This window comes from Diospyros lotus, chromosome 15 (assembly GCF_014633365.1).
Source record: "Diospyros lotus cultivar Yz01 chromosome 15, ASM1463336v1, whole genome shotgun sequence".
Lineage (NCBI taxonomy): Eukaryota > Viridiplantae > Streptophyta > Magnoliopsida > Ericales > Ebenaceae > Diospyros > Diospyros lotus.
The window spans coordinates 31,682,193-31,694,047 of NC_068352.1; the positions used below are offsets into that span (position 1 = coordinate 31,682,193).

The 11,855-nt window shown below is 35.7% G+C and overlaps 1 protein-coding gene across 1 annotated transcript; it reads left to right on the forward strand.

Moving 5' to 3' along the window:
• Positions 1-502: 502 nt before the first annotated feature.
• On the forward strand, positions 503-8,679 carry LOC127792539 (polyadenylate-binding protein-interacting protein 9-like). The gene is made up of 10 exons (XM_052323065.1): positions 503-1,077; positions 2,395-2,505; positions 2,612-2,659; positions 4,902-4,974; positions 5,076-5,188; positions 5,317-5,376; positions 5,610-5,657; positions 5,769-5,837; positions 8,212-8,273; positions 8,364-8,679. Exons 1-10 carry the CDS (start codon positions 781-783, stop codon positions 8,419-8,421), a joined length of 939 nt encoding a protein of 312 aa, XP_052179025.1. The 5' UTR covers positions 503-780; the 3' UTR covers positions 8,422-8,679.
• The last annotated feature ends 3,176 nt before the right edge of the window (positions 8,680-11,855 follow it).

An 11,855-nucleotide genomic window follows, 5' to 3' on the forward strand; every position in this document is an offset into this window, starting at 1 on the left:
GCGGCAGCAGAAAACCCTCACAGCCCACAACAATGGCGACCAATTATTCTAGAATTAATTACAGAGACAGAATATATATGTATGTATATGTGTGTGTGTGTGTGACATTAAAATTAATTGCAAATAAATAGTAATTTATTTGAAGGGGATAAGGAGGAAATGGGTAGCAGAATAATAAATGAATGGGGGAGGAGATAAAATTTTGCCCTTAAAATCCCAACAAACTGAGAAAAAGCAGTTGTGGATGACATCTCCATTGTTACACAAAGTGACAAAAGCTTGGGATGCTCAAAAAAAAGTCATCTTTTTGCGTTAACAAGCTGTCCTCTTCTTCCTCCATTCTTAACCTCCTTCACTCACTTTAATGCACCCTTTTCTTGTTTTCTTTAATTAGGAAATAACTAGATAAACCCATTTAAAATCACTGTTAATTTAGTAAAAGATCTTTTAAACCATTTCTATATAATATATATATATATATTATATATATATATATGGGGACACTCTCTTTCAAGCGGTGAAAGGCAAGAGAGAAAGGTTGATACTCCATAAACCACCGGCACCAAAACCGGAATCAAGTTCAGGAAAAACCCTGAACTTCAAATTCTCCCTGTTACTGTATCTAGAGGCATTAAATAGCATTAAGATTAACCAAATCTGATGAACCCAAGCTCTTTCACCTCTATATAAAGAGGGGGAAATTGGGTTGTTCTTGGTTTGTTGAGGATCAGTTGGTTCTCCGATTGTTTTCTGGCTCTTTTGGTGCTGGGTTTTGGCTCCATGGCCGCCGATGCGGAGGTGAGCGGTGGCGAGGCGGTGGCGCAAGATTCCGTGGTTCAGTTCTCGCCGGAGACTGACACTGAGAAGCCGAAAGCTGAGCCTGTGGACAGCGGCGAGAAGGAGGCTGATCCGAAATCGGAATTCAAAATGCGAGACATCGTCGATATGCTGTCGAAGCTGAAGTTGAACCCTCTGGCGAAAGAGTTCTTTCCTTCATCCTATTTGCATGATCGTAATCGGGATCAACTGGCGGCTAATAATCAGTTTGGAAACGATGGGAATCCCAACAATCGGAGGGTATAATCTCGAACTTCTTGATTTGTTGATTTTGGTTAAGTTGTGCTATTGATCGATGGGTTCTCATAAAGATATGTTCTTGATAATTTAAGTTCAGTGCTTAGGGCTTTAATCTGTGAATTTCCCATTTTGAGTTTAGTTGATTATCGCGTGTCTCTGCTAATATCAATGGCTTCCAGATATGTGTTTTTGTGGTGTCAATTTGTGTGCATAATTGTCTCTCTTAGTCATTGGGGAAGAATTTGTTTGTTGAATTCCAAATTGGTGGGTGCTTGAGTCTGAGAACCCGGGATTCTGATCGTTCGACGTGTTGGAATTGGATCTGTTATATCATTTTGTTGGTTTCGAGCTGGTAACACTAAGGTTGCAATTGGTCCACCATCAATGTAATTATGAACTAATACAATTCTGATAAAAATGTCTCAATTGCAATGCACTTACGGGGTGTGTAGGTATATTAAGGAGTTTTCGTTTGTCGCTTTTCGGGTTCATGCGACTTCTAGTTCTGATCCGTGTGTTTATAACTGTTTGGCTTTTAGGATCCAGTATGCATGATGTGTATGGTTATGATGGAATAGGTCTTCTCCAATTGCATAGTTGTTTCTTTTCTTCTTGTTTTTGTCCTATTTCCGTTTCCATCCTTCTGGGTTTTTCACGTGCTTTTGCTTCATCTTGATTTGTGGTTAGCACATTGAGTTGGTCAGTGTAAGACTCCAACCAAATGTACATGGAAAACAGTGTTCACTGATTTAAATCAATTTTCTAATTTCATATTTTCTTTTGCTTTTTAATAAATGACGTTCCAGGATTTTGAGTTTTGTCTTTTGTCCTCATAGGTCTTAACCGTTGTTTCAACTTTCGAACTACTACTGCTTAATGTGGTATGACGTATGATTCCAGAATTTGCATGTGTTTTCAAACTGTATGTTATTGGTTCCTGAGGGTTTCTGCTTGCCAACGTTTAGTCTGTTTGGGTTTTAGTTATTGTTTATACATTTTATGCGATGACTTGTTATTACTATTTATCTCATGTTTTCCCCCTAAATGAATGGGTTCTTTGACCTCCGTCTCCTTTTTCATTGGTAATCCTTTCAGGCTCTTCTTGTACATGTATTGATTCTTCAGGGGTTTAAGATATATCTTTCTCCATCTATTTTGTGCCAAACTCCTTCCTTATGTTTTTGTTTTTCTTTCTGTTTTTTCCAGAAGACATCACCATAAGAGAGAAAAAGATAGCATCTATGCAATTGAATTTTGTATTGTCAATATGAGTTGTTTTTCATGGAAACTTTCTGAAACTTTGTTTTTTCTTTTCAGAGAAGAAACAGCTATAATCAAGGCAGGAGAAGGCTGAATGGGAGATCTTTTAGAGCTCAAAGAGAAGATAGTGTTAGGCGAACAGTTTATGTCTCTGAAATTGATCAGAATGTAAGTAGAAATCATTGAGATTTTTATACTCAATATTAAATATATTAACTGATCCATATAATTGAAAAACTTGCATTAACATAATTCTTTAATCATTTGGAACTAGGTGACCGAGGAGCGGCTTGCTGCCTTGTTTAGTGGTAAATGTGGACAAGTAAGTTTACATATCTAAACAACATTTAATTCATTGTATTAGCTATTTGGTATATGATCTTGAGGGCTCTAACCGATCCAAAGGTGGGTGCTTTCACTTTATAGGCTTCTAGTTACTTAAAGTGAACAATTACTTACAATTAGTTTCCTGATTATTGGGGGGAATTATCTTTGGATTAATTCTTTGTAAAGCTATACCTTGTGCTTCCAATTAGATAGTTTCCTCTTTCTACAGTCTGAGTCCATATGAGATAAGACCTCAAACATGTTGGATCCTGCAGCTCCTCGCTTCCTTTGTTTGTTTTAAACTAGAAAATGTAGGTTTGATCAGAAATTTTAAACCCAAAGGCAATTATAGTAGGTTGACATTGAACGTTTTGAGAAGGTTGTGCATTGTGATGGGTTGAAAACTCCCATCTTAGGGTAGCACCACATGTATAATATATAGATATGGAGTTGATCTTGTGTGACTAAACAACACATTATTTGTCAAGAAATGAGTATTTATTTTTGCTGGTTGGGTACTTGTACCACAATGTCAAGGCTTATGGTTCAATTTGTGGGTCTCTCAAGAAGACTGATGAGTTGTAAGCCTAAATAGTTTGAGGCAAGACTTTCTTGAGCTGGGCAAAGACCTTATCACAGCTCATTACCTTGTAATACCCCTGCCTGTCCCTACCTTAATATGGATGAGATAAAAAAATAAAAAATAAAAAATAAAAACCAATAAGAAATTCCCCTAAGAGGAAGAGGAAGCGTATGACCAATTCCAATAGAGTGAAGGCACCAGTCAGATATAGATTATCAAGAGGAAGCATAAGATCAATTCCACCAGAGTTGAAGAATATTGGCCAAAGGCAAATAGTTCATTGTTCAATAGGAATTTGATGTTGAAGATTTCTTGGATTGGGTCCCTGACAGTTGAGAGGTTCTTTGAGAAATGGGAATTCCTGTGGGAAGAATAATGAAGTTTGAGACTTTTAAGCTCAAGAGTGAGGCATATATGGTGGGATCAACTGTAGAAGAATATGAAGAACCAAGAAAAGGCACCAGTGCAGACATGGAGGCTGATGCAATAATTTCTTATGGATAGGTTTTCACCCCAGATCACCAGTAACACCTGTTTCAAACGAACTAGAATTGTGTGCAAGGAGGACAATCAGTTTTTTGTATATATGGTTGAAATTTTCTAGGGTTTTTGACTATAACAATTTGCACGAGTCATGTCAATGACATGTGGTAAGATACCATAATGGGTTAAGGCCTAGAATACGGGGAAGAATCAAAGCAAGTTACAAACACTTTGCAAGGTAGAAGGATCACAAAAATTGGCATTTAAGAGAGAGAAATTGGAGAAGAATAAGCAGATCTGGGTGTCCTGGTAGTTGTTGAACCGTGCAACAATGAATAAAACCAATGCAATTCAACCAAGACATGTCGGGGTTCAAAATGAAGGGGGTGGTGGAAATTCTAGACTAGGCAAGCACAAGATCCACAACTTGTGTTTGGAATTAGACAATGCAAAATACAACTTGATAAACCGTTGTGACCTTTTGGGTTGTTTTTGTTAGTGGGCACTAGAGACTTTGTGCGTCGGAAATCCACTTACCAGGGTAATAATAATTTGGATTTGGTGGAAAATAAAATGAAGACATTCTCTGATTGGATGGTGTATTTCATTTTTCATAGTACACATCCATTATACCACCTTTTCTAGAATATTTTATGGGCATGTCTGACTGCTAGAACTATTTCTTTAAAAAGTTGAGAACTTGAACTTACATTTACTATTTGTTTTGGAGAGTTGTCAAGGACTCTCATTACTCTTAAGATGCTGTATCTGAATTCCTTATAGTTACCATTCATTCCATGGTGCTATGCCTACTGACGTCCTATGTGTGTATAGAGATGTTCAAGTTTGCCCCACTGTAGATGTCAAGAAAAACGTGAGAAAGTGTTCTGTTGAAGGTGTTGATTCAATCTATGAATTAATATCTTTCTACTTCCAGTTTCAGCACTTCAATGGACTTCATCAGGAATTTGTTTCTCTGCAGTACTTGTTAAGTATCTAATTGGTGTTTGTTTTTGACCTCTATCATTTTGGGGGGATTTATTTTTTCTAACCCAGTAGAAGCAGAAACTTTTGTAGATGCTAGTCAATATTATTATTCCTGGAAGTTTTATGTGTTTGAAATAGAGTTATAACTGTTCTGACATTCCTCTTTTTTATGCCTACAATGAAGGTTGTTGATTGCCGAATCTGTGGCGATCCACATTCGCGGCTTCGCTTTGCATTTGTAGAGTTTGCTGATGAGCGTAAGTCGATTGTTTGGTCTGAAAATCTCTACATTATCATTGAATATGGACACTGCTTGATAACCCAGAGCTAACAAATCATGTAAAATTAATGTGGACAGGAAGTGCAAGAGAAGCTCTCAACCTTTCTGGGACAATCATAGGTTTCTATCCAATTAGGGTTTTACCTTCAAAAACTGCTATCCTTCCTGTGAATCCAACATTTCTCCCTAGGGTATGTATCATTCTTGCCACCTCTATTGTGTTGATATTAGTAAAATGCTTCTTCCCTTCTGGTTACTATTCCAGTTTTAGATCTATATAAATTTGCATATTCTAGTGACCTTTTCTTCGTATGTACAGTCAGAAGATGAAAGGGAGATGTGTGCAAGGACGGTCTACTGTACAAACATAGATAAGCATGTATGCACATTCTTGTTTTTCCCACATTGTGACCTCTATGCTTCCCGCTAAACATATTTATGATTCTTTCTTTGCGCTGCATATAATGCTTGATGTGTTGTCACCTATGTTCTGCCTGTATATATTTATAAAATTGCATTGGCCAACTTTAAACAGTTGATTGAGAAATGTGCATTGAGAGATATTCATTTTCTGTTCATACAAAATTATAGACTAAGTTAATGTTAATGCAGATTTCTCAAGCTGATGTCAAGTTCTTTTTCGAGTCATGTTGTGGTGAGGTAAGTACAATGCCAATGTTCTAATCTGTTCCTCCCCCCCCACCCCAGGCCCAAAATTGGTTATTTTGAGAAGTTTCCTTTTACTGATGGTTGAATTTCTTTCTTATTAAGGTTTCACGCCTGAGGCTCTTGGGTGATAATGTCCATTCAACGCGTATTGCATTTGTTGAATTTGCTATGGTAAGTTTATTTTTTCTGTATCAACTTGAGTGATAACTTGGTTTTCGTAGTTCCTTTCATTTAGTTATGCTTCAATGTATTCATATGGATTCTGGAAAAGCAGTTTCGTTCAGATGATTTCAGAAGTAATACAGATTTATTGGCTTTTTTGTATGCCAGCCGCCTATCCATATACAATTCTCATATCCGAACTTGATAATCTTCTATTTTCACACTTATCTTCTTAAAATGTTGTTAAAATAGTTGCATATAATAATCAAAGAGGAGGAAAAAATTGGTGATCTGTATACCATATGGTGGTGTCCTTTTACATAGCACCCTCCTTTTATCTCTTGTTTTTTCCTCATCAATGCAGCTTTTATTTTTTATCCTTAGTTCACTTGCCTGCCTGGAATAACCATTTTTCCTTTTCCCCTTTAGATCAATGCTTTCTCATCGATATACTCATCTCTGTATCAGTGCATAAGTCTTGCTTGTCTAATTGTTTTGCCTAGGAACAATACCTTGAAACAACTTCTCCCTCTATATAGTATATTGTTTTGGATTCCTCTGCCAAGCAGTCCTCATACTACCATAATATCTTGATTTATTGAACCCATGAATTGTCATATGTCCTGATCTCTTTGGAAATTTGAAATATTTTAGAATGTTAAGTTGAAATCTCCAATGTTTGTGATGCTTTTTTTTTTTTTTTTGGCAATACTTTTTAATCTGATTCTTCCTTCCTGATAGCAAATAACACTAGTTTTTTTTTTTATTCTAATGAATCAATTCCTAAAGAGTTAAAGCTGGAGATTTTTTATCTCATTCTGCTTGACATATGAGGATGCTTAGTGATAGATGAAGCCAGTCTATATTGTAAACATTATGGGGAAATAGCATAATATTGTAGATGCCAAGCCATTTAGCCTCTTTTTTTTTTTTTCCCCCTTTTCTTTACCACAGAAATGTGAAAGGAGCTTCCCTTTTAAAGCAATTTTCCCTCAAGGATGAGTTCATGAGAAAAGTTGTTGTTGTGTGGGTGCGTGCGCTTTCCTTCCCTTTTCTATGAATTGGAGCAAAGGACAGAAGACAAGGTGACATCAAATATATATTTAATTTTCATGAATTCTAACATATAATGAAATTGTTTCATTTTCTTTATTTTGTGTTGTTTCCAACTCATGGCTGTAATTTTCTCAAACCATGTTTGGATCTAAGATATTTTTGTAATCATTTTGTTTAGACTTGCAGTAATGTATGCTTTTAAGGTGATAGCGTCCAGAATTAGGTTGTCATCTTGTCAAAGGAGACAGAACCATTCTCTTCCAAGAATCAGCCCTACTTATAGTGTCCCCAAGTTCACTGTTGAGTATTAAGTCAGACCACGGTAGCGTCCTCAGGTTCATTAATTAAAGGTTAATTCGTACTTCACTTTTCCTCCATTTCTTACCAAAATTGGAAGGAAATGAAGGGAAAAAGAAAATCCTTAAAATTATAGTACGTTTTAAGCTTCCTAATCTCTCCATTCTCCTTCCTTTCACTTCTAAAAGATTACCCAAACAACCTAATAATTTATATTTTTTCCTCCCAAATCCTCCAATCGACATGTGATGTATTAAGCTCAGTTGCCTATTTCATCATTCCCCCTTACACCAAGGCAGTGAATGTTTGTCTAAAAGCTTTCTTGGCCTGGTGCTGTTTAAGATCCGATGAATCATTGCTTGATCAAGGATTGAAGGATAAATGATGAGCCATTTGCGATATAGGCAATCAAAGCCAGAAGAGAGCTTGATTTACTACTCAAATGTCAAATCTAACATTGGTTTTGCGAAGAGAGAGGGATGAATAGAGAGATAGCCACGCTGAATTTTTAATTGAAGCCAGGATACAGTTTCATGATTTGAATACACAAATGGCTTCATCAGTGAGAACGGAAACTGACCAGAGAACAATCGGTTTTGCTATGATAAGAAAGTGAAATAAGAGACTGCTCCGAATAGATGGATCTTGATTTGATCAGTTGGTACAGACTGGAACTTTGTCTTTGGAAAAATTGAGCCTGATCAAGCCATCTGTTCTTGGCAGGTTATAATATTAAATCTTCCCTGTATCCCTGATTTTCGGAGACTAATTCTTTCACTATAAAAGACTTTGTCAACTTTGTTGATGTTTACTGCTATCATTCTTTTTTCTTCCTTAAAATATGGAGCTCTAAAATACTAAAGCATGAACCGAGCTTCATACCAAGCGGACCATGATAGTTAACTGGCTATTCCATTACACCTACGATTGCTTTCCTTAAAGATTTGCGGGATGTGCCCATTTTGTCTGTTGAAATGCAGATGGTGAATCATATATATTCCAAAACTGATTCCTTTTCCTCCATTTGCAGGCAGAGAGTGCCATTGCAGCCCTGAGTTGTAGCGGGAAGATCTTGGGAACCCAACCTATCAGGTAAACTTGCAGAACAGTCGCTTTATCTGCTGAGCTTTTCCCCATTAAACTCAAAAAAGATTGTCATTGAAGTTATCATTCGTAATATAGGGTCAGCCCTTCAAAGACCCCGGTGAGGCCACGCGCTCCTCGCCTAGCACTAAATTAACTAGTTTCTGGACCCTGGGATGTTTGGATGCAAGTCGGTGTATTCCCCATCGAGAGAGACTACTCTGTGATGCAATGCATGAGGTTTCTTTCATTTCCAACATTCTGCCCCTTTCCATAGCAATAGCAAACTTTCCCTGCTTCCTTAAAACTGAAGTTTTTTTGGGGAGATGGTCCTGTCAACTTATTACCTTAATGAATCCGTCTGCTGCTTTTAAAGTGCAATTTTATCGACTTCTGACGGTGCTAGCTTGTTCTTGTTCTTGTTCCAGTTCTATTCATGGTTGGAAGCGGTCTTTCTTGTGCAGGTTGTTCTCTGTTTAGAACTATGCCCATGCTGCATGTTTCTAGCATTAGGATAGTATCTGGTCTGGTCGGGTCAGGTTGGGTTGGGTTTGGTAGCTGATGGTCAGTGAAAAAATCACCGGATTTTTTAACGTGAATTATAATTAAACATTAAAGAGTTAGAATTCACACCCTTCTAGTGAGATTAAGTAAGGCACCTAAACGGCTCAGGGGCATAACCAAGTGGTAAAGGGGTAGGTTGAAAAGTTTGTCTAAAAATTTTTAGTGTGGGTTCGATTCTTGAGAAAAGCAGAATGCTTCCTTTTTGGGGAAAACCTTAAGAGTGATATTAGTGGTGCTCAGCCCTACCACCCTGATCACTTGGGTATATCTCTCGATTTACCTCCTTAGTGTAGTTTTAAGAGCGGGGTGGCTGAGGACATTAATAATGAGTCGTAATTTAAAAAAAAAAAAGGGGGTAAGGCACCTAAACGACAATGATGATGGAGACAGTATCTGCCGAACCCATCTTTTCAAGCTGCTTTCTTGGTTGGGCTATTTACCTTCAACTGTAGCCATTTGTAGGGCAACTTTCCTTGAACCCCTGTAAAAGAGAGACTGTTTGTTTCTTATGAAAAGGGGAGGCTTGAAAACAACCACACAAGATGGGACCTAAATACAGACCAATGCCCTACTTTAAAAGTTGAGATTTGATTTTGGGTCTTGTTCATAAAATCTTGATTCCAGCTGTCTTTGCCAATCTCTTTCTTCAAAATTACCCTTGGGCAATCCCAAAGTCCAACTGAACAGGGCAATCACGGCAGATTATGATTAGTTAATTTATATATATATGTATGTATATAAACTGTAAAAAAGTGTTTTATTTTTTATATTAGCCTCCTAGAACACTTAGAAAATTACAATTCCCCCCACCCCAAGGAAAAGTCTACTTTGGCAGCCTGTCTTGGAAAATAATTATGTGTTCTCGTATTCATTTTCAATCAAATCATCTCTTATTTTTAATAACAACAAACAATATCTTTTCTATCTTAATGCCCATCCATCCTTTTGCCCTTTCACTGCACGAGAGTTGTAAGGGGGATTACATGCCCATTGCCATTGCTGGTAAAAGTTGTCACTTTTGGTAAAGGGTTTCTCCCAGTTGTGAGATGCAACTTTTGTACAAACATGAGGCCAACCTGCCATGTGAACCCTGACTTTAAAACCCTAAGACAAAAAAGTCTTTTTTTATTATCTATGAGAATATGTAGTCGCTTGAGTTTGTACTTGACAAATTCACAAAGAATACACGTAAAAAGTTAAAGTGATAATTAGGAATGGCAATTGCAACAAAAATTGTGGGGAATTGAATCAAAATCGAACCAGTCATCGCGGTTAAAAACTGTTTGACTGAATAATTGTTTGATTTGAAAAAAAATCGAACACTGTTTTAATGGGTATAGTTTGATTTGGTTAGAGTTTTCATTAAATTCAAACCAAAATCCGAACCGAATATACATATATATAATATATTTATTTATTTAATATATTATATATACATAATATATATTGATTAATACATTTTTTTACAAGTATTTTAACTAATGCATAACAAATATATAAAATATTTAATATTTATAAAGTAATTAATAAATAAAAATAAAACTTAATTTTAAATTATTTTATTTTTATTAATCAGATAATTATATCTAAGAAGTTTTAAGTTAATTTGTAACTTTATACAAGAAGAATGTAACTTTATTAGAATTTATCTTTGTTTGTTGTGGAGTTATCAAAAATTTGTATGAATATGTTTTGCAAGAGTTTATTTTTATTTGTTGGTATGGATCAAACTAAAAAAATCATGGTTAAAACAGAAACCGAATGATTTAGTTATGATTTTTAATTTTTAAAATTAATGGGTAATGGTTTGATTTTAGTTTTAGTAGTTTAAATTTGGTTTGGTTGTAGTTTTAGCAAAACTCAAAACCAAATTAAACCATTGCCAATCCTAATTATCTTTATAGAGGTCTAAATACTACAAAATGGTTATGTTATTCACGTTAGGCAATTTGAGAGAAAAGGCACGGCTCCATGGGGATGGTGGGACTCACACACTCCCTTTGTTAGCCTGGGTTGTGAGCAACATATCAATCCTTCTAAACAACTAATCACGAAAATATCAATTTAATTAATCTTCTCGACACATAGTAAATAGTTTGTATTAGAATATTATTTCACCAAAGATAAAAGGATTTGTTTGATATTATTGGGATTACCATCATTATGCGATCTTTTGTTACTCGTGCCCTCAATTTCGATAAAGAAGATAAATCGTAAGTAAATCCTTGACCCTTGTTTAGATTAAGTATCGAATTCGTAAACTATTAATACTAATTTTATTATATCACTTGTCTGTCACTTAATCTATATCTTTAGTACTTTTATTTGGTATTATTGCGATGTCTCATGGCGTATCTATCTAGTTATGTTCCATTGTGCTCAAAATCACATATGCAATAATGGAGTTTTAAAAGCATATAGTAATACGGATCAGGCTTAAAACCGAGTTGCATATGATGGATGTGACGATTTATGCAGGAAAGGAATATTGGTTGTGTGGGTAAGTGATAAAGTGGTGGGAAAGAGTGGCCTAAAAAGGCCAAAATACTATTCATGGTCAAACTAATTGGCTCCCTTCTTTCCATACACATTTCCACCACGTGATTCGAAGTGCTAATTGTGTTGTTCTCCCCCTCACTCTAGTCCATTTCTTGCACTGCAATCTCAATTTGTGTGGCTCTTTCTTAACCCCTTGCCCAATAAGGCTAGAGGAAATTTCAAATTAAAACAGAGACAAATATTTCTCTTTTGACATCTAGAAGGATAGTTAATTTATTTGTATTTTATCTTTTAAGTTTAAAATTTTTATTATATGAGTCAAATTCTCTCTCTTTTTTTATATTCTAAATATATAATTATGAAAAAATTCTCAAGAACCAAATAAATTGACACACAAACTTACAGAATGGGAATTAAAAAATTAAAATGCCCTCGTCACAATGCAATGTGGGTGAGGATATTTTAGTTTTTTAATTTTTATTCTGTAAATCTGTCTGTCAACTCCTCTAATTTTGTAAAAGAATTCTA